This window comes from Artibeus jamaicensis, unplaced genomic scaffold (assembly GCF_021234435.1).
Source record: "Artibeus jamaicensis isolate MK-2021 breed Jamaican fruit bat unplaced genomic scaffold, CSHL_Jam_final contig_797, whole genome shotgun sequence".
NCBI classification, from domain to species: Eukaryota; Metazoa; Chordata; class Mammalia; order Chiroptera; family Phyllostomidae; genus Artibeus; species Artibeus jamaicensis.
The window spans coordinates 28,555,691-28,577,968 of record NW_026521977.1 but is presented as its reverse complement, the minus strand read 5'-3'; the positions used below and the strand labels follow the sequence as shown (position 1 = coordinate 28,577,968).

The following is a 22,278-nucleotide window of genomic DNA, read 5'->3' as shown; positions in this document are numbered from 1 at the left end:
GGAGCAGGAAGGAAGGGTGTCTGAGATGATTAGATGGATGACTTGTCACACTTCAGCCAGTGACATGGTTCAAGCGAGTAAAATTGCTCATTTGTAGCAGCCACACTTGAAAGATATGATATGCCACATTTATATCCCGGACTTCTTTCAGAAGTGATCCCAGAGCTTAGGGAGGCTGGCTGGTGCCAGATTTCCTTTGTTCCTCAGTCATTCCCTCTAACTTTTTTCTTTTTGATAGTGTCTCTGGAGAATGGTTCGACTGTTGCCTGACACCATCAACAGCATTAATCTGGACAGAATTCTTCTGGATATACACATTTTCATGAAGGTCTTCCCCAAAGAGAAACTAAAGCAGTGCAAAAGTGAGTTTCCCATCAGGACCCTGAAGACGTTGCTGCACACGTTATGCAAATTGAAAGGGCCCAAGGTGAGTGAGCAGAGCCACGGGAGTTTGGGAGAGCACCATGGGAACGGCGCTGCTGCCATTAGACTGTGCCCGTGTCTCCCGCAGATCTTGGACCATTTAACCATGATTGACAACAAGAGCGAGTCTGAGCTGGAGGCCCACCTCTGCCGGATGATGAAGCACAGCATGGACCAGGCTGGGAGCAAGTCGGATAAGGAAACAGAAAAGGGAGCATCTCGGATCGTGAGTGTCCTGACTTGAAAGACGAGGGGGTTGAGGCTGTTTGGACGTAACCATCTTCTCGAAGGCTCGGGGCTCGGCCCAGTGTCACTCTCCTGCTGCGTTGCTGTAACTGTTTCCACCTTGCAAATTGCAAACATAAGCTGTTTTATGACTACATGCTTCTTGGTTCCTATGAAAGGTTTCTTTGTGCCTAAGACAATCTACTGTGGGCTCTACTGGGGGAGGAACGGGCCAGATCCACCTTCCTCTTCTCGTTGAAAACCTGAGACTGGAGGCCACAGTGACGCAGAGTGGTGGTGGGCCTGCCTCGGGCCCTGCAGCACGGGTGATTCTGTCACCTGTGGTGACCAACCAGAGTGGTCTGCATGTTGAGCTCTTTCAGTCCTTTCCCAACCTGTGGTTCCTAATTAATAACTCAGGTCTAACCAACTAATCCTTGCTTGTGTCTTTCAACTTCTCAGGATGAAAAATCATCAAAGGCCAAAGTGAATGATTTCTTAGCTGAGATTTTTAAGAAGATTGGCTCCAAAGAGAATACTAAAGAGGTGAGAGGAAAGGGCTGAGCCAGGTGGTGATCTGCATTACGGAAAGGGTCACTAACTGACATCCACCCCCCTTTCTCTATCTCGATAACCAGGGCCTTGCAGAGTTATATGAATATAAGAAGAAATATTCAGATGCTGACATTGAACCATTTCTGAAAAACTCCTCGCAGTTCTTCCAGAGCTATGTTGAAAGAGGCCTTCGGGTGATCGAAATGGAGAGGGAGGGCAAAGGCCGTATTCCCACTTCAACAGGTACGGCTTCCTCTAGTAGCTCCAGGAATAAGTCAGATTAGCTCCCAGCTCAGCAGCCAGAGGTTTTGATGGGTTTCCATTTATAACCATGCACCTAATACTTAATGATCACCAGTAATGTTCACATGGCTACAGACAGTCATCAGCTCCGTCTCCTGCATTGTCAGCATTTGACAATGGCAAGCTTCCTGCCCTTGAACCAGTTTCTCCCCTTGGCTTCCACCCGCCTTGCTGACCTTCTTCCTGGGCCTGAAGTCTGTGTTGGCGTCCGCCAGAGTTCAGTCCATGGTCATCTCTTCCTTCTCACTCTCACTCCCTCAATGAACCCGTCCACTGTCATCACTCTAGATGGCATTTGTGCCAGCAAGGCCCAGCTTGTTTGATGGGTACCTCAGACCGCCTTCCTGACCTTGACTGATACGTCCTGCACGACATTCTCCACTCGGGTTTCTGATAGACATGGTAAACCCAGCATGTCAAGGATTGAGCTCCTGCCCCTCCCCCAGACCTGCTCCATTTGTATTTGTCTCCCTTCTGGTAATGGTGCCTTCGTCCTTCTAGGGTGCCCAGACCCTGCTTTTCCTCTCTGTCGGGAGGTCCTTTTGGCTCTCTCCGCAAACTACATGCAGAATCCACCCACACTTCTCACCTCTGTGGCTGCTGCCTGGTCTGGATCGGAGCACTCCCCTCCTGCTCCACTCTTGCTTCCCCGTGTTATTTCCACACAGAGCATCAAAACAAAGCTCAAATAGTTTCCAAAGGCTCTCCCTTTCACTCTGCAAAAGCAAAAGTGTCTGTGAGGTCCTACACTGTATGGCCTCTGATGGCTCTAGGACCTCATCTCCTGCTGCCCTCCCTGACTTTCATTGCACCTCAGCCCCACCGGGCACGCACCTCCTCAGGGCCTTTGCACTGGCTGTTTCTTGCGTGTAGATTGATCTTTCCCAGACAGCCTGGGGCCAGCTTGGTTTCCTCCTCGAGGTCTTTGTTCAGATACTATCGAAATGAGCTCTTACTGAAAACTTGCAGCCTACCCTTCACCCTCCCAGCGTGCCACACAGTGTAGGGTGGAAAATTCACAAGGGTAGAGACTTGTCTGTTTTGTTGCCTGGCACATAGTAAACACTCAGTACGTATTTGCTGAATGATATGAATGAAGGCTTAGCCTTACGTTAAGCTGAAATGATTCTGTTCCCACAGTAAAAAAGCCAGTGTTGGAGAGTTACTGCTCACAGGACCCAGAGGCAAAGGAAGACTTAGGAGGTGTCATTTAATAGAAAATAGCTGTTCAGAGCCTTAAACCCGAGAAGGACCCAACTGCAAAGGTTCCCTCTGACCGCGCAGAGTAGAACGCACACGCTTGTCCTGCATTTCATTCTTTCTGAGGCCAGGGAGCCTTGCCTTCTCTTACGTTCTGGAATTTGTTTGCCTGTAAAACTGGGTTCCTGTGTGGTTTTCAGATTCCACTTATTTCTCTCTCACCATGCGCCTTGCTGGGCAGAAGCCTCAGTTGTATTCTCAAGTCACTTGTGTCGTTGTTCACAACACCTCATGGTCTTTCTCTGGAACCGTGGTGAGCAGAATGTCTGACAGCATACCACCCAAGGGCAGACCGTGGTTTGGCCAATCAGGGTGAAGCCTTCTTTCCTCATTCCCAGAGTCCTCTCTGCTGCTGTTCAACGCTGGGGCGAGGCTGCGGGCCTAAACAGCACGCTGCAGCGCAGGCCCGCAACCCCGCTCGTTACTGACTGCTCTCATGCCTTAGCCGTAGGAGCGCCCGACACTGTTGGCATTCACGTGATTCCTCCTTCGTTCTCCCCTTTCAGTGTTCTCACTGTGTCGGGTAGTTTATTTCCTGTTTTCCCTAACAGTGTGTCTTCCCTGTGCTTGGTCTCTTTAGCTGATGTAATGCGTTTTTATTAACATCAAATCGGTCCTTATACATGTCTGCATGTGGTATGACTGTTTCTTCCCAGAAATTAAGGAGCTGTGATGGGTTCTTTTAGTTTTGGTTTCCCCCTCTGCTACCAGAATACTGATCTCAGTGCTGGGATCAAAGTTCCGAGTTCCCAGGCCTCGGGCTGCCTGTTGGGCATCTCGGTTCCCCCTCTTCCCCATGAATGTCCTCCCTGGTTTGAATAAGAGCGTTCCCCTTGTGTCACGTGGCCTGGACCTGGTCTGATTCTTCCAAACATTTAAAGCCCGTGGGTGGTTCTCTTGGGCACCGACGTACACTCAGGAGTAGCTGAGGCTTTGGGATTGACCAGGTCAGTTGCAGGGCGGGGGGCATACTCCCTGCACAGCCCAGGACAGAGGACACCCAACTTATATCTCCTCTGCATCCATTCTTGAGTTCTCAGTAAGCTTCTCTGGTGCATTTCTGAACACCCTCAATTACCAGCTCCAGACTGATCCAAGTGGACTTCTGGTCCTGAAGTACAGGGGCGACCTCCAAGCCCCACATTGTTCCCTTTGCCGACAGATTAACGAGGGCAGCCTAGTGAAGTGGGGGGAGCGTGTGTCTGCATATCCTCTCTCCATCTCCTCCAGGCATCTCCCCTCAGATGGAGGTCACGTGTGCACCTGCCCCCACAAGCGCAGTGTCCTCCATAGGCAACACGAACGGAGAGGAGGTGGGACCATCTGTCTACCTGGAAAGGCTAAAAATCCTCCGACAGCGATGTGGTCTGGACAACACCAAGGTACTGCTGCTTCCCGCCCGCGTGAGCCGGGGCCGGGCCAACCCAGAGGAGCGGCCCAGTCTCAGTAAATGTTGTTCCAGGGCCCCCTCTGGACCTTCCACAGTGTTTCTCCTTCTCTCGACAGCAGGATGACCGGCCTCCGCTGACCTCTCTGCTCTCCAAACCAGCTATCCCTGCCGTCGCCTCCTCCACAGACATGCTGCACAGCAAACTCTCCCAGCTCCGGGAGTCCCGGGAGCAGCACCAGCACTCGGACCTGGATCCTCACCAGACTCACCCTTCGGGGACCACGACCACGGCCTCCTCGTCCACAGCTAACATCGATGACTTGAAAAAGAGACTGGAGAGAATAAAGAGCAGTCGCAAATGAAGCCGCCCCCTCCCGGCCCCCGCAGCTTTAGTTTACTAAACTAGAGTCCTCATAGTTTACAGGGGCCTTGGTGGGCCTGGCGCACATGAACTGGTCATTCGCATCCACCACGGATCTGGGGAGGAGTCACGGCACAAGGGTTTGTACATACTCTGCTGCTCCATCAGCGCCTGCCCCTCTAGGAGACTGTCTGCGTGTTAGCTTAGTGTACAGACTTGTAAACAGCTGCCCTCCGCTCGGCTCAGACTAGTTTCCGTGCCCTTTTCTTTTTACTTGCTCATTTGTAAAGTTGTCTTAATCTTTCCTACCTTTTAACTATTAGAACCCCTTTAATAGTCTTCCTTTGAGTTTGTGAGCTCTTCTCCTTGTAGCCCTGAAGGGTCACTGTATTCTGTATGAATGCATGGCATGATACAACTAATTTAAGAGTCTTTTATAAATAAAGTTTGCATTAACTATACCTGTCTCCCAAGATACTCCATGTCTGGGAGTGTTGGGAACTTTCCTGTCTCCTGTTCTAGGGACCAGCTGGGTACTCAGCCGGTCAGAGAAAGATTAAAACGGCTTGTCCGCAAAACCCGCCCTGTCTCGGCTCAGACGCAGCCCCCTCTTCGCTCTTTGGGAACAGAAGGGACTCACCCTTCCTTCCTTTCCTGCGCAGCAGCTCCTGGGGGGCAGAGAAATCTCACTCTTCCCTGTTCTGAGGTTGGGCCATGGCTTCCCTCCCACCATCACTGTGGTTCCAAGGAGCTCATTGCTGCCCACATGCACGGGAGATTGTTCCAGGGCCAGCGCGGGGCGGCAGTGGTTTTCACACTGCGACTGTTCAAGTCGCTGGACTAAAAGAGCGCAGGGGAGCCTCCCTGAGTCGCACCACAGTTGCTGCCCGAAGCTCAGGGGGAGCGAAGCCCCCAAAGGCAGTGGAGGAGTCACTGGAGTGAATGCAAGGGGCCTCCCTCCCGGCGGAAACGCTGGGCAGTACTGGGAGGTTCTGGATTCAGATGGGAGACGTTCGGGCCCATCATCAAGTCAAGGAAGTTTTCCAGACTCCCTTTTGTTCAAGAAATGAATGGTTGATAGAAAATGAGTTCTTTCCTGATTCCAGTCATGATTTTCAGGTGGTCCCCACGCCACCTGCAGTGGAACGTGCCTCTCTCCCTAAGGATGGATCGGGACTAGGCGGTCCCTGAAGGGAAGGTGGAGGTGGAGTCTGTGCCACAGGAGAAGACAGACGTTTAGAGAGCGGCTGTGCTGAGGCCTGGACTTCGCTAACTTAACTCGGAAGAGCAAAGTGCCCGAGCTCACAGTGCCCGCAGCTCGGCTGTATCCCGAGGGAGGCAGTCGTCTGGTGAGAGGCACGCCCTTGCTCAGAAAGCAGATTTGGGTATGAATTCTTAGTCCCCTCCCTGCTCTGTCAAAGCTCCAGGCTGCGAAGACCTGCAAGCTCACGGAATGCCTAGTTTTTACTCGGCTTTCTGGCCAACCCAAAGCAGAGAATGAGGGCAGGGAACTCTGTTCCCTGACGTATTAAAAATGGGAGAGGGGAAAAAAACGGAGCAAAGGTACCTACCTTAAGTCCCTTCACACTTCCCCTTCAAGCTCAGGTATGACCCTGCTCAACACAGTCCTCCAGGCAGTCACCAACCGATTGGCATTTCACACCAGGTGAAACCCACTGTCACCCACACCTGTCGGGGGCTATAGTGCCCAGTTCCCCAAGTAACATACATGCACCCAGCAGGAATGGCAGTATGTACAGACAGGTCAAGTGAGCTGAAAACCTGAGGATATAAGTAACCAAGGACCTAAATAACCAAGGAAACTGAATGCTTAAGAATATATCTCCCTTATCCAGGAGTGGTACCAGCTCCTCCTGAGAGGCCCGTGAACAGCCCTGGGAGCTTGGAGGCTCACATTCACTTTTATTGAGAACTGTAGTTTTAGGAACAAACCACAAAAATAATTCTTTGCTTGGATTGGTTTCTGTGATCTTATGGTGAGGAACCCAGAATGGGGCTGGCCCCCTAACTTCCAGACTGTTCGACGACCTTCCGTATCCACTTCTTCAGGCGGAACACGTGTGTGTAGAAGCCGTATTTTCCATCCCTGTCACAGCCTTCACCCCACGAGACGATGCCCATTTGATACCAGCGGTTGTTAAAGGGGCTCTGAGGGAGAAACACAGGGCTTCCAATAGTCAAGTCCAGGGTCGTGTCAGCATTACCCCATCAGGCAGCTGTTTCTGAACTTGGGCCCCTCCTGATCCACCCCACCAGAACATCCACCCCCAAGTCCTGGTCTTCAGAGAAGCTAGCTTACCTTCATGACAAACGGTCCCCCACTGTCACCTTCACAAGCATCCCCTCGTTTCCCTTCACTGGGCTTGTAACCTGGAGAGAGAACAGCAGTACTCAGGAGCACGGCTCACACTCCAGCCCCACACTCCAGCCCCGTCAGGAGGCACACTGGGAAGCGTTCACCTGACCCTTCTAGTCGCCTCAACTCTCCTCACTTCCCTGCCCCCACACCTATTCTTCTGCAAATCTTGTCAGCTCTCCAGCCTAGGTCCCATATGCAGCCACTTCTACCACTTCTACCCCTGGTCACACCACATGCACTTCTACCTGGAGCTAATGCTGCTTCTGTGCACCTACAACCAATTCTGCATCCAACAGGCAGAAGGGCTTAAGTATCTTAGGTTTACAGGTAGCTGAGGACATGGTGGCTGCCTTTGTCCAAACTCCTCACATATCCTCCACAAACAATGCAGAACGACATGAATGAGAAAGCTACACAAAGAAACCACACCTTCAATATACCTAGAATGTAGAGAACACCCAAACTTCAAATCAACCTGACATCTAATTGTACACCTAATCTTAAAACTTATGTGCAGATGGGGATAAGAAAATATCTACTTAGATTTTTTTTAAGTCATGCAATTTCAATATAAACCCAATTGAAATGTAAACCCTTGTAAATAACCCCAAATCTACAAAGTGAACAGATGAAAGCTAAAGAGATCCATCCAAAGATACTATAGGGAAATAAAATATAAGTACAAAAAAACCTCAGCTAATAAAAATGCTCCCCCAAAACAACCATGAAACAGGAGAACACTGAAACTGAATTAAATTTCTTCAAGCAAAGTTTTGCAACATGACAAAACACCTGGACTCAGAACTTCAAAAATGTAAAATAAATGGGCAAAACAGAAGAAATGCAAACCAAAAAGTGGTTGAGATGGAATTCAGGCCAAAGAAGCAATTTGAGTCCCTCAGGAAGAATAACGCAACAATGAAAAAGAATGAGTATCTTCAAATATCTAGCAAAATGTCACAGAAATGCAAGAAGACCAAATGCACAGACTGAGGTCCCTGGACACCTGGCACACTAGCCTGAAGCTCTCCACTCCACGGCACGCCCTGGTAAAGCTGTTCGACTGCAGGGACAGGAAAACTCTCAGGCCTCCAGGCAAAACAACCGAACACTTCACCAGGTCCAAACAGTTCCACTGACATCAGACTTTTCAAAACCAACACACAAAGCCAGCGATAATCAAGATATATTTTCCAAAAATCCAAGGAAGGAAAATATGGCCGTGGATTCCATGTGCTCCCAAACAAACAGACTATCGGGTGTCCAGGTGACAGAAAAACAACATATAAGAACTGAAAATCCTAACTCAAAACCCTTCTTGAAGAACCAACTAGCAGACAAGCTTCATCCAAATGAGACGAATGCTTCAGCAAAAAAACTGACTGTTCTGACAAGTAGAAAAAAATGCAGCTAAAAATGAAGGGAGAAAAGGAAAAGTAAACACCAACTGTTCAGAGCTAACAGATGGGAGAACAATGAAAAGATTACAGAAGAAAAGGAGCTAAGGGCGTTCCGGAAAGGTGTAAGTTCAAAGATAATAGTAGAACAAAAATGTAACCTTCCTAAACAAATATATTTTTTAAAAGAAAAGATCATAGCAAAACATAGCAAATGAAATGTAATACATGTAAATATTGTAAAATAATGAGTTAATACTCATTCAGTCATATATATATATATATATATATGTAAATGGGCTTAACTTATTACAAAAAAAAGTTTTTGACTCAAAGCAAGACTCAACTATGCTGTATCTATATATAGAGATATATCTATCTATATAGATAGATATATATAACAGTGATCCATAAAGGCTAAAATTAAAGAGATGGGCAAAGGTATATCAGACCAGTGGAAATAAAAACAGAGCAGGGATAGTGACACTAAAACTGAAAATAAAGAAGGAAACATTTAAAGCTAAAAGCCACAATTACAATGGATAAAAAACATTTATGATTATCTGTACCAAATAATACAGCAATCATAAAGTTAAAAACAAACTATAAGCAATGCAAGGAGACAGAAATACATTAATAGAATTTAATGCACCAAACTCAGTACAAAATAGAGCAAGTGAACTGAAAATAAATAAGGATATAAATGCTGTAAATAACGTGACAAGGTGCAATTATGACTATATACTAAACGACATGCATAAGTGAACACACCCGCACACCTCAAACGCCTATGTACCATTCACAGAAATTAATCCAACACCTGTCTCAAAAAACAAAATCATAAAGTAGAAATAGTACAAACAATACTCTCAGACTGTAATGCATCAAAACTCAAAATCATTAACAAAATCAAAATACAAAAGGCCCCTCTCATCTGGGAATTTATAAACCACCTATTAAACAACTCTTGGGTGTAAGAGAAACACAAACTAAAATTACAGAATTTCTAAAAAAAAAATTGCCCTGGCTGGTGCAGTTCATTGGATTGAGTGCCAGCCTGCAAACCAAAAGGTCACCAGTTCGATTCCCAGGCACAGCATATGCCTGGGTTGTGGGCCAGGTCCCCAGTTGGGGGCATGAGAGAGACAACCAATCACTTTCTCTCCCTCTCTTTCTCCTTCATTTCTCCTCTCTCTAAAAATAAATATATACATTTTTTAAATATTTTATTTATTTATTTTCAGAGAGAGGGAAAGGGAAAGAGAAATAGTGGGAGAGAAACATTAATGTGTGGTTGCCTCCCATGTGTCCCCCAATGGGGACCTGGCCTGCAACCCAGGCATGTGCCCCCACCAGCAATCGAACCGGCAACCCCCTGCTCCACAGGCCCGTGCTCAATCCACTGAGCTACACCAGTCAGGGCTAAAAATAAATATTTTTTAAAATTACAGAAAGCTGTACTTGAACAATAAGTAAATAAATTTTAAATAATTACAATCATGCAAAAAAATTACAATCACGAAAAATATTAATTAACCAGTGTCAGCTCAAAAGGTTAGAAAGAGAACAAAGTAAGCCCCAAAAGCATAAGAAAATTTTTGAAAAGATAAAAGCAAAAATTAATGAGATAGAAAATTGAAAAAGAAGCCTAATTAATAAGCCAAATCCCTAAGTAGCTTTCATTTATTTTTAACACCACTAGCCAATTTACTCAAGAGAAATATAAATACATGAAGTAAGGTGCCAAGGAGAAAAAGTCCCAGTACACGGCATCAGGACGGAAAGGTACCAGAGAGACCTGGACAAGTGGGGACACCGTTTCCTGTCCTTGGATAAAATGACTCAGAAATATGCCGGTTCTTCCTAAATTAATTTCTAAATTTAACGTAATCCGGATAAAAATATCTACAGTCCTTTTTACAAAGCTAGACGAGGTCATGCCAAAGTTCACGTGGAAAAACAAATACGCAAGAACTTCCAGGAAACTTCTGGAAGAGAAAAGCTACGAGAGACAAGCCCCACCAGATGCTAAAGCGTACTCCAAAGCCTCTGTAATTAAAATGAGCCCGTGCCTTACTGTAATGAACAACAGACCAGGAGAACCGAATAGTGTCTTCGAATAGAAACAGTCTGAAGTGCACACAGAAATTCAGTGTGTGGCAAAAGCCATCTCAAAGGTGGAATTTTTAATAAACGGTGTGGCCAGCTGGTGAGCCATCTGGGAAAAGATCGATTCGATCCGCACCTTGCTTCACACATAAGCTCAAAGTCCAAAAGCCTCAGGGACCTGAGTGTGGAACAATGAAACCACATGCCGGAAGGCAGCATGGGATTTTCTCCACCACCTGGGCACAAGGAAGGGTTTTCTGACTCTGTTACTAAATGACTACATAAAAGTTTTTAATTGAGTGACAAAAGTTATAAAGATTAAAAAATCAACATAGTGGGAGAAAATATTTGCAACACATATCACCAATAAAGGCCTACTATCACTAACAGGTAAAGAACTCTTTTTTTTTTTTTTTTAAGATTTTATATATTTTTAGAGAGGGGAAAGGAAGGGAGACAGAGAGGGAGAGAAATATCAGTATGTGGTTGCCTCTCATGTGCCCCTACGGGGGACCTGGTCCGAAAACCAGACATGTGCCCTGACTGGGAATCAAACCAGCAACCCTTTGGTTCACAGGCCAGCACTCAATCCACTGAGCTACACCAGCCAGGGATAGATGAAGAACTCTTAAAAATTGATAGGAAAGGGAGAAAAATAGGCCCAAAATTTGAAGAGATAACACAAAAAATGATATAAAGATGGCCACTAAGCACATGAAAAGATGTTCAAGCGGAAACAATCTAAAGGCCCACGTACAGGAAATGGTTGAATAAACTATGGGTTCACCCACATAATGGGGCATAAAAAATGTTTTTAATAGCCACACTAAAGAGTAAGGAAGAGGACTTCCGCCAAGATGGAGGCGTAGGTGGAAGCACTGCACCTTCTCACACAACTAAGTTTAAAAACAACAAAGTTTTAGCACCAAAAACGCAGCCAAACCACAGAAAATTGAACTATACCGGAAGTCTGACAACAATGAACCCTTCAGCCAAACCGGTAAGAGGGGCAGAGCCAGCAGCGGAGCAGGGTTGGGCAGGAAAGATCCACTGGACTGACTCGGGCACGCGACCCAGGTGCGCCAGCAGCTGTGGGCGGATCCCAGGTGTGGAGAAGCTGGCGGACCCACTGAGGGCTGACCATGGTCACACATTCGCACGCAGATAAACCCGTGAAGGAGCGAGCAGTGAGACAACCACGCAGGCCCCAGTGGCAGGAAGCGGCAGAGGGAACCGCCATTGTCCCTCTCTGATCCCGCCCCCACATATAGTGTCACAAACCAGCACCCTGGGTGGCCCCACCCTGGTGAACATCTAAGGTGCCTTTCCTCATATGTAACAGGCACAAACAAATCAAAATATGGCTCAAGAACAACTCAGAGCCCCAGAGCCAATAAATCTAAGCAATGGAGAAATAGCCAAACTTTCAGATGCACAGTTCAAAACACTGGCGATCAAGATGCTCACAGAACTGGTTGATTTTAGTCACAAATTAGAGGAACATATGAAGGCTAAACTAATTGAAATGAATGGAAATGCACAGGAAACCAATAGTAATGGAAAGGAAACTGGGTCTCAAATCAAGGGAGGAGACCAGAAGGAAGGAAAAAATGACCAAACAGAAAAATATGAAGAAACAAGAATTCAAAAAAATGAGGAGAGGCTTAGGAACCTCCAGGACATCTTTAAATGTCCCAACATTTAAATTATAGAGGTACCAGAAGGGGAAGAGGAACAGCCATGAGTGGAAAACTTATTTGAACAAATAATAAAGGAGAACTTCCCCAATCTGGCAAAGGAAATAGACTTCCAGGAAATCCAGGAAGCTCAGAGAGTCCCAAAGAAGTTGGACCCAAGAAGGAACACACCAAGGCACATCATCATTACATTAGCCAAGATTAAAATGAAGGAGAGAATCCTAGAAGCAGCAAGAGATAAGGGGACAGTCACCTACAAAGGAGTTCCCATCAGACTGTCAGTGGATTTCTCAAAAGAGACCTTACAGGAAAGAAGGGGCTGGAAAGAAGTATTCCAAGTCATGAAAGCCAAAGACCTACATCCAAGATTGATCTATCCAGCAAAGCTTTCATTTAGAATGGAAGGACAGATAAAGTGCTTCTCAGATAAGGTCAAGTTCAGGAGTTCATCATCACCAAGCCCTTATTATATGAAATGTTAAAGGGACTTACCTAAGAAAAAGAAGATAAAAAAGATGAACAGTGAAAGGACAGCAAACTCACAGTTATTAAGAACCACACCTAAAACAAAAGCAAATTAAGAGGACCGGAAGGCTGAACTCCAGTTAGCAGGATTGGTTGTCCCGGCTACGGAGGAGTTAGTTCTGAAACTGTGTATTCTGGTATCCATCAAATAAGTAAATACATGATGGAGAATGGGAGTCAGCTTTCTCACCGTCAACCAAGAGTTGTAAGTGTACAAAGGAGAAGTTAACCCTATTGGATGGCTAGGAGAGGCTGCAGTCTGAATTCACGGTTTTAGACAGACTGACAGAAAAAATAGGTACAGATGGTGGTATGTATAACACACATTTCTAGTGCTTCTGGCGGAGAGGGCCTGGACACCCTGACGCTGCAGTAGTGACACACTCACCCACCCCCCAGACCCTGGCTTCTAAACGCCATTCTCCACCAGGAGGAAAGTCGGATGGACCGGGAACATCTCGTTGTGCCAAAAGTAAGAAAGCACCCAGACAATGACAGGGACAGCACCCAAAGTCCCAGATGCTAGGTTGCAGTGACTCCCCCTGCCCTTCCAGGGATAATCTGAACATCAAAATAGATAACAGTAACAAGTTATGACCCTTAAAGTAAGGGCCCACGAGGCCACACTGATACAATGGAAGAAAGAAGCGGTCTTCCCTACCATGAAAAAATAACTAATAAATGCAGAAATGACAGAATTAGAAAAGCACCGTTCAGCCACCATTATAGGTGGGAGAACAATTTGATAAGAAACAGGATAACAGTGTCGAAGTTTCTGCCCATAAGATCCTTACTAATTCCAAAGGGGAAAGCAGAACTTGACAGTGAGAAACCTGGCAGAGGCAGATACCACCTTCACCCAGAGGTCAAAGTCAAGCTCGCCAGCTGTGATACGTAAGGATACCACACTCGCGTCTGCTGATGGGACTCACCGAGGACTCAGCGTCACAGAGCCTGAACCCATCATGAGGAAAACTGAGCCAGGCCCAGTGGAGGGCCAACCTGTAGATTCACTGGCCTGTACTTACCAAACATGTCAAAGTCACGGAAGACAAAGACTGACAATAAATACAGTGGCAAATCTGCACTGGATCCTGGGTAAGAAACACCTATTCTTGTCTTTCACTATAAAAGATGTTCAGAAGTAGGACAGTGGAAAACCTTTGAATAGCCTCTGCAGACAAGGCAATAGCTTTGTGTCATTATCAATTTTCCGATGCAGTGACTACACTGCAGTCCTGTAAGACAGCATCCCTGTGGCTTTGCGGATGTTCAGCCCGCGAGGTGCAAAGGCCCCCTGAGCACAGCTCCCCCCTAACAGCATGTGTGCACACACACCACACCGAGCAGGGGTGCAGGGTCTCACTGATGGTGTACAGGAGTTCTTTATATTATTTTTGCAACTTTTATGAGTCTGAAATTATACTAAAATGTAAAAAAAGTTTTTTAATTAAGTTAGGCCATTTATTCACCTGTCCCAAGACCTCCAATCCCTGCTCTTCTTAGTAAAAGCCAGAGTCCTTCCAGGCTCTAAGGAAAGCGGCCGCCTCTGCCTGCCCTCCTTCCTGTGTTTACTGCTGAACCCAGCCCTGCTGCTCCTCGGTCACACCGAGCATGCCTCCCACTCAGGGCCTTTGCACCTGCTGTCCCCTCAGCCTGCAGCGCATGCCCCCTAGACTGACTCGCCCCATCAGTTCTCCCAGCCTCTGCTCAGATATCACCTCCGAGAGGGCTTCTCCAGCCTTCTGAAGCCACTCTGTGTGGAGCGGCACCCAACCCTATCTCTCTCACCCTGATTTTCCTCTGCTTCATTTCTCTTCCCACCAGGGACGGCTCCTTCGGTCTATTTCTGGACATGCGTTCCCTCTAGGAAGGAAGCGCTATGAAGACACAGTGTTTGGGTCCTTGCTGTGCGCCCTGGACCACTGTGTGGGTCACAGGGGGCGCTCGAGAGGTATTTGCTGAAGGCCTGAGCAGATGAATGGCTTTTTCTCTCTGCCCCGACCCACTTGAGCAGCCAGGTGACCTCTGGCTGCTCCCTGCGCTCACACGTACTGACAATATACCCAGGGCCCGGAACCACACCTAATACTCTGTATGAACTTCCTGAACCCTCACGCAACCTTCTGGTATAGAGGCTTTTGTCTCCATTTTATAGAGAAAGAAACTGAGCACCCAATAGGTTAAGCAGCTTTGCCCAAATTCATGTGGCTTGTAAGTGGCTGGAGCCAGGACCTGACCAGGTCTGTGCTCTTAAGACATCTCCATTCCGTGCCCCCTGCCACCCGGGGGCCCTGCTGCTCCCTCCTGCCGGGCCACCCCAGGGACTTGCCAGCACAGAACATGTTGTCGGTGACATGGATGCGGGTGGAGGCCTTGCAGACCGGACGCTCCACAATGGGCACGTTCACCACCTGCAGGACGCTGGGCTGCACCTCGGTGGCACTGGCTTTCCATACCTCCCTCAGGTTGCCCCAGCCAGTCACCCGTCCTTTGTATCCAGCCTGGAGCAGCCTTTGGGGAAGGGAGATGGACCTGGTAAGAACTCACTGCTCCAGAAGCCTCTGGCCCCAACACCCTCCCTCAGAAACCAGAACCTCAAACACCAATGCAGAAACTGAGGCCTGGGAAAGGGAAGGGCTGCTGCGAGGCAGCCAGGCAGCCAGGCAGGCCCGGAACCCAGCCCAGACTCCTCAGCTGAGGCCGCCCCACCCCTCTGGCTGCCCCACCTCGTAGCTGTCTGCTTGTCAGGCAGGCACACGGGGTGGATGTAGTCGCTGAAGGCGATGGGCTTCTTGAGCTTCAGCAGGGCGATGTCGCGGTCCAGGGTGTCCCTCCAGTTGTACCTGGGGTGGATCTGGATCTTTTCGAGCATGGAGATCTTTTCTATGCCTCGCTCATACCTCCGCAGATCCCAGCAGAGAAAGGGAGAAGCCGTAAGCCACTCAGTAAAAGACAGTGGTTCCCTGAGCAAGGAAACTGATTGCCCTCGGATCTGGGAGCCAGGGGGACCAGTGGGCCATTATCAAGGTGACACTTGGCAGCTCCCTGGTAGCTTCATCCTGGCCTAGCACAGGACTTTGTTGTCAAACAGCCTGGGCAGACAGGGGAGGGAAGCGGGTGTCTGCTCTGGTCCAAAGAGCCTCTTTTCAGAAGTCACCCCTGGGCCTTGCCCTGGGGCCTGCAGGGGAGCTAAGGGCAGGCTGGGATGTGCTCTCTGCAAAGTCCTGGTTTCTCTGACCCTGGCTTGAAGCCTAGATCAGGACGTGGCCAACTAGACGCTGCAACAGATGATGCTGGGTTTCCCGCTGCAAGAGACATGCAGTCGTGGCTCACGCCCCCAGAGAACGGGAGCCCCTCTAGTCCGGTCTCAGGAGGGCTGAGACCCCTGCCAAACTCCCCTGGGCCCCCGGTTCTGTACCTGGTGCGGGAATGCTTGCCAATGCGCACAAGAAGGTCGTCCTTAGTGAAATTCTTGTCCCAAGGTGGGTACAGGAGACAGTGGGCAGCAGTGAGGACCCAGCGGTCACTGATTAGGCTGGCTCCGCACAACAGCTCCTGGGGATTCTTCCGGAAAAGCATCACCTGCCTGGGAGGAAGAACAGGAAGTGTTAAAGCTGGGGAGCTGCCCCTTCACCAGTCCTGGAAGCAGAAAGTCCCGTTTTTTAAAAGAACTAACTGGACAGAACTGCCTGCTGGGCCCAGACTTCAGCTTGACCTGGCCACTTCTGGGGACTGGGGCTTCCTGCTTTTGCACCCCTCCCCAGCTTCTTCTAGTCCAGAGTTGCACTGCTTCGCCCACCTCTGGAGTCAAGTTCTGCTGTGGACTTGACCCCAGTTCTACTGACCCTAGAGCTGTCCATTAGCAGTGCCACTTAAACTCCCTGAGCCACAGCGATGCCTTCTGCATGTGAGGAGCAATGAACCCAACCTCAAAAGGCTGCTGTGAGGCTCGAGGAGGTGCTGGTGCTGGGCTCTCACTACCCGTGAGCCTACACCTGTGAGGGGAGAGAAGTCTCCAGGGGGTCTCGGGTGGGCAGGGAGGTGGGGGGGGGGACGGGCGGAGAGGGCGGGGCTCCATCCAGAGGGAAGGTAGCTGGGGCCAGGGACGCACCAGGGCGCCAGGCCCAACTCCGCGTCCCAGCCGTGCACGATGCGCCCGTCGATGTAGGACTCCAGAAGCTCCCCCTCCGTCTTGTCCTCCAGCGACTTCTGCTCAAACAGCGGCCGCAGCCCACAGTCTGAAGAGCCGGGCGGGCAGTGAAGGGCGTGGCGGAGCGCAGGGCCTGCCCCGCAGCCCTGCGCCCACCCGCCTGCACCTCACCTGCCTCCCCAGTGCCGAAGGTCTTCTCGTTGAAGAAGGGCTGGAACTCTTCGGCAGTGGTGCGTCCCTGGACGGCCACGTTCGAGTCCTCATCCGGCCCATCGCCTGTCACCTCTTCCACCGGCTCCTCTGCAGGGACCCAGGCACCAGTTGGGACATGACCAGGCTGCCCCTCGCCCATGCCCTAGACTTCCCCCGAGCTCCCCCACTCAGGGCCTCAGAGACAGTTGATGTACAGCAGGAGTATCAAACTCATTTTTATCCAGCGCCACAGCAGCCTCCAGATCGCCTTCAAAGGGCGGAATGTAATTTTAGGACTGTAGAAATGTAACTACTCCTTAACACTTAAGTGAGAACTGGGCTCTGTCTGCCTCGGGATGGAAACAAGGTGGAGGGCTGGATTGGCCCTGCAGGCCTTGTTTGCCACCTGTAAGGTAGAGGTTAGGAGTGCAATTGGCACCTGGGTTACTAGGCAACTTAACCTCAGGGCCTCACTGTTCTCAGCTGTGAAATGGGGGGTAAGTGAAATGGGTAATGGAAGGCTGTAGTGAGCACGCGCACAGGCAGTAACCCTTAGATTAGGGAAGGCTGGTCCTCTGTTCCCTCCAGGCTCTGTGGCCTGGCCCAGCCCGCCGCCCAGGCCTCTCACCACAATAGTGCAGGTCGCAGTACTCGAAGTTGGCAGGCCTCCCACTGACGTAGCACCAGGCGCCCTCCTCGTCCTCGTCTGGGTTGCGACAGAAGTTCTCCACCAGTGGCACAGCCGGGCTGAAGTCCTGGTTGCTGCTCAGGGCCTTGGCCTGCTTGCTGGCCCAGTCCAGGCATCGGGACCCATGCATGGTCACCGCCAGGCGACCCTGGTAATGCCGGCCACGCTCAGGGACACACTGGTCTGCTGGAGACGGCAGGTTCACCGAGGAGTCTCTTGAGCGTGGGATCGGCTCCGCTGTGACGCCCCCCGTGCCTGGTCGGGGAGGAGGCAAAGGAGCAGAGTGGCTGGGACCTGAGTCCCTGCCTTACAGCCTTCTCCCCACCTGACCTCAGGTAACCCTGTCTAAGCTTCTGGTCGCTTGCCTATGGAAGGGGTCAGTGATCCGGTTCTTTTGGGAGTGTTGAGAGGTTTCAGCAGAATAAACATCACTGATGTCTGGTGCCTCATAAACCATTTCAGGCTATCTGTAATCTATTGGTAGCAACCGCCTGGAGTTTTTAAAGAAGGATTCTGTGTTTTCACAGGGGCACAGAGAGAAATATAGGGGGTGATGAAGGCTCTCCATGCCCAGCAGCAGGTCAGTTCTCAGCGTGCTTTCTCTACCTATTGACCTTGACCCTGTCTGTGGTTCCTCTGGCCAATGGGCTGTGGGCAGAAATGACAGCCAGTTCTAAGCCTAGGCCTGGAGACACATCTTGTACTTCTGCTCACCAGCTTGCACGCCAGCCATCACCATCAGAAGGCGGTGCCTGGCAGCCTCAGCCCCAGGGGTGAGCAGCCTGAACCCAGCCTGCACAGGAGCCACCGGCTGAACCCAGGTTCCATCATGGCCCCACAGACAGGTGAGCAGTGCCACCCCAGCCAAGAAGAACTAAATGCTTTTAGGCGTGTGCCCCTGAGCTTTTGTGGCTGTTTGTGATTTTGCAGGTTTTGCAGCATTATTGTGGCCATAGCTAACTGAGATGCATCATGGGAAATAATAATGAGAGAATCTTGCAAGACTGGACTGGACGAGGCTTGCTCTGTGGTGTCCAGAGAAGGGCACATGGACTGACATGGTTAGGGAGGGTTTATGGGAGGGGGGAGTGCCTCCAGCAGCAGGGAAGATGTATCTGGCATGAGCCACAGCCTGGAGCAGAAGGCAGTGAAGCTGGGTGGGCAGGAGGGAGGAGACCGCAAGCCAACTCTCTCTGGTCTCAACTTCTCTGACCACCAGGCCCAAATATGTGGCAAATGACTAACCCCCCCCCCCTCGAAGGCAGACACAGTCTCGTTTCCTGTCCCCAGCTGCCAGGCCCCATGGAGACCCCTGAGCCCCAGCCCTGCACAGCCCAGTCGCTCACCGCAGACAGGGATGCTGCACTCCTCCCTCCGCACCGTGGGGTCCGACGTGTAGCACCAGGGCCCAGTGGCGCTTCCATCTGGGTTGCGGCAGAAATTCTCCCGCAAGTCAGCCTCAGGGTGGGTGGTGACGTTGACTCTGGAGAAGGAGATTGCTCAGTGGGAGGCCATGCCCGGGCACCCTGATACCCAGGTCTCCTTGCTCCGCCATTGTCAGCCCGCAGGCAGACAGGCCTGCCTGTCACTCACTCAGGCTTATGTGGGTAACGACTCCTCCACAGCTGGCACTCGATGCCCGACCGGGTCACGCTCTGGTTCCCTCGGTAGTTCATACCCAGACCTTCCGCACAGTTACCTGCAGAGACCCCAGTCCAGCTTTCGTGTCCTGTGGATTTGACCTCCCTTTCTCTTAACAAAGCTCTGTCCGTCCATCCACTCCAAGCTCCCTCTCCCTCATGACCCTTAACCCTGAACTTACTCTGCCCCTTCTCTGCACTCGGCAGTTCTCTAGTCCACTCAACAGTAGTCACCGAATATCTGCTGAGTGCCCACTCTGTGATGACCCACTGACGGGCCTGTGCCAGGACACAGTGATGAACAGGACAGTCCTGGCCCAGGTAGGACCCTGGCCTCCCGGGGCTATGCTGAGGGGCTTTGCATGGCCAACGGGATGAACAAGTGAATAGGCCTCATCTCGCCCCGGTCTACCTGTCCTGTCACCTTAACTCCTCATGCCCCAGGGCCTTTGCACATGCCATTTTCTTTGCCTTGGCACACTGTCTTATTTGTTCATTGGCGCGTCCCACGAATCCAGGTAAAACTCTGCTTCTCCTAGGGGCCCGTCCCAATTCTGTTGGCAAAGCACAGGCTCCTCCTTCTGGCATTCTCAGGACCTTTCCAGCAACCACTCTGATGTCTAGTGTTTTCATTTCCCTATGAAACTGCGGGCTCCCTGATTTTCTTCCAACCCATCCCCTGACTTAGTGTGGGCCACACAGCAGGGACTTAGTGAAATGTCTGCTGAATAAATTATTTAACAAATGAAAGCATGGCCAGTAATGAAAGAGTTCCATGTTATGAAGCCAGTAGTCACACTGACAGTGTAATCAAAAGGCTCAGCAAGGCCCTTAAACCAGTCTTTGAAGGGGAGGGAGGTTTTCAGTGGGTGGTAATGGTTGTTCCAGGGAAAGATAACAACATAAGCAAGGGCCTGGAAGCCGAACCCCCGGGGCACACCTCAGGAAGCTCAGGTGGAGGTCTGGGTGCGTGGTTGGTGTGATGGGAAGTGTGAGGCTAGAAGGGGAAGTGAAGGCTAGAACCTGCAAAGTCTGCCGAGCTAAGAAGCTGCTGCTTTACTGTGGAAGCAAAGGGGAACCAGCCAAGGTTTTGGAGGATGCATGTGACACCATCGGAGCTCTGCCCTGGGGACAGGGGAAGCCGTGCATGGGCAGGAGCCAGGATGGCAGTGAGACCTTAAACATTAATTCATCACTCGTTTGTTCCTCCGGCGTGAACCATCTTATTGGCTGCCAGGCACAGAGCCGGGTGCAAAGACACGTTGTGGAGCGCAGGAACAGAAAGGCGGTGTCAGGTGCTAGGAGCTGCCACCACTGGGCCACCCCTACCCGGCCCTTCTTCCAGGCTGTCCCCAAGTATCCTGTGCCCACACCCCACGGCAGTTTCTCACCTTCTAGACATTCACCAAGCTTTTCTCGAGATGTCTTCACTGACTCACAAGCTGGAAAAGACCCAGAAATACCCTTGGGATTAGAGTAGGGACAGGATGGGCTCATGTAAAGGGTGGGACAACAGCCAGAAACACAGTGATGGACAGACGGATGGATGGATGGATGGAAGGAGAGAGGCACGAGTGGGGGTGGCCGAGTGATGGGCCAGATTCTCTAACACACAGCATCTCTGCCTGGTGTCCCCGGGACCCCCTCCCTTACTGAAACAGGCCCTTCCCAGTGCTCACCTGTGTACTTGGCCCAGAACACATCCTGAAAAACAAGGGCTGAATGTGAGGCTGTGGCTGCCCCTGCTGTGTTTTGTGTCTTAGTAATGCCATGTCTTCTCCTTATACCTTCCTGTCCCCCTTGCCCTGGGCGCGCACAGGCGGGCTCTGGGAGGTCAGTGCGAGAGTTCCCTGCTTCTGTTTCCGGAAGCCCAAGCCCTCTGGGGAGAAAGGCATTTGCAGAGAGGGGGGCTCCCGCACCCCCAGGGGAGACTACGGGGGATTCCCCTGGGTGGGTAGACTAGACAGGAGGGGGCGCGGGTCCCTGGAGGGGGGCCCAGCAGAGCCCCAAGGAAGGGAAAGGCTGTAAGGGCTCCCAGCCTCACCAGAGCCCCACGCCCGAGGGAGGCACAGAGTTAGCGGAGAAGCTGAAGCTGAGAGGCTCCAGAGATCCCCAAACAGTCCTATGTCTGAAAATGGAGAGGCCCCTCTGATGTCCTGGAGCCTCCGTGGGCCCTGGGACCAGGTGTGAGGACCTCCAGGAGAAGAGGCATCACCGGTCTTGGCAGCCCAGGGCGACAGGGCCCCGAGACAGACAGACGAGGTTAGGTTGCCAGCAGAGAGCACTGGTGCTCCCGGCCCCTGTCACGGGGCCCCAGAGCCGGCGTGGAGGGACGTCCTGCTCACCGTGGCAGTGACGGACTCCAGGGCCTCGAAGGCCTCCTCGCGGCTGCACAGCTCCTCCAGGCACTCCCGCTCCAGGTTCCCCGCACGCAGCTCCTCCATGAAGCCCCGGTTGGCCCGGCGGACCCGCTGGAGCAGCGACAGCGCTTGCTGAGGGGCCAGGAACACTGCAGCAGGAGGGGCGTGGGACAGTGGCCTGAAGAAGCCCGCCCCCTCCTGTCACCGGTCACCCCCAGCCCACTCTGCATGTTGCAAGAGAGAAGCAGTCACCTTCCGCCCAGGCCTGCGCGCGACTCCCCCTCTCAGCTGGATGCCGTGGGCCCAGGCCTCCCTGGAGGCTGGCTCTGGGTTCTCCGTGGAGAGAAGAGACCCCAGCCCAGGCCCCTCCCCCAGCCCGCCAGCCTGTCCCAGCTTCCGGGACCCCCTTACCATGCTGGCTATGCACAAGGCTAAACAGGGTGACCACTGCCAGGCAGCCAGGTGGCCACAGCCCTCGGGCGCACGCCATAGTGTGTGGGCTCCGGGGACTCTGCAGGCTCGTTCTGACCCTCTGGGTTAATGTTAAACCGGAGTGAAGAAACCAGCTGAGAGGTCAGCGGGTCAGGGCCATAAGGACAAGGGAATTGATAGTCCACCCA

General features: G+C 51.0%; 2 protein-coding genes across 5 annotated transcripts in view; one reads left to right on the top strand and one right to left on the bottom strand.

Moving 5' to 3' along the window:
• The window catches only part of CKAP5 (cytoskeleton associated protein 5), a 94,089-nt gene extending 89,111 nt beyond the window's left edge, over positions 1 to 4,978 (top strand). For 2 of the 4 annotated variants that reach the window (XM_053673017.1, XM_053673016.1), the window contains exons 39-43: positions 239 to 649; positions 1,111 to 1,194; positions 1,287 to 1,446; positions 3,997 to 4,148; positions 4,273 to 4,978. In XM_053673017.1, the coding sequence (XP_053528992.1) occupies positions 239 to 649; positions 1,111 to 1,194; positions 1,287 to 1,446; positions 3,997 to 4,148; positions 4,273 to 4,518 (1,053 nt within the window). In that variant the 3' untranslated portion in view covers positions 4,519 to 4,978. The remainder of the gene's footprint in view (positions 1 to 238; positions 650 to 1,110; positions 1,195 to 1,286; positions 1,447 to 3,996; positions 4,149 to 4,272) is intronic. The other 2 variants (XM_053673019.1, XM_053673018.1) reach the window with 2 other exon arrangements.
• Positions 247 to 22,187, bottom strand: F2 (coagulation factor II, thrombin). Its single transcript, XM_037166066.2, has 14 exons — positions 22,070 to 22,187; positions 21,644 to 21,807; positions 20,978 to 21,002; positions 20,690 to 20,740; positions 19,252 to 19,357; positions 19,005 to 19,141; positions 17,599 to 17,913; positions 16,950 to 17,078; positions 16,740 to 16,866; positions 16,047 to 16,214; positions 15,355 to 15,528; positions 14,958 to 15,139; positions 6,838 to 6,908; positions 247 to 6,686 (listed from the first exon to the last, which is right to left on the bottom strand). The coding sequence occupies exons 1-14, from the start codon at positions 22,146 to 22,148 to the stop codon at positions 6,543 to 6,545; spliced, it is 1,872 nt and encodes a 623-aa protein (XP_037021961.2). The 5' UTR covers positions 22,149 to 22,187; the 3' UTR covers positions 247 to 6,542.
• Positions 22,188 to 22,278: the final 91 nt, after the last annotated feature.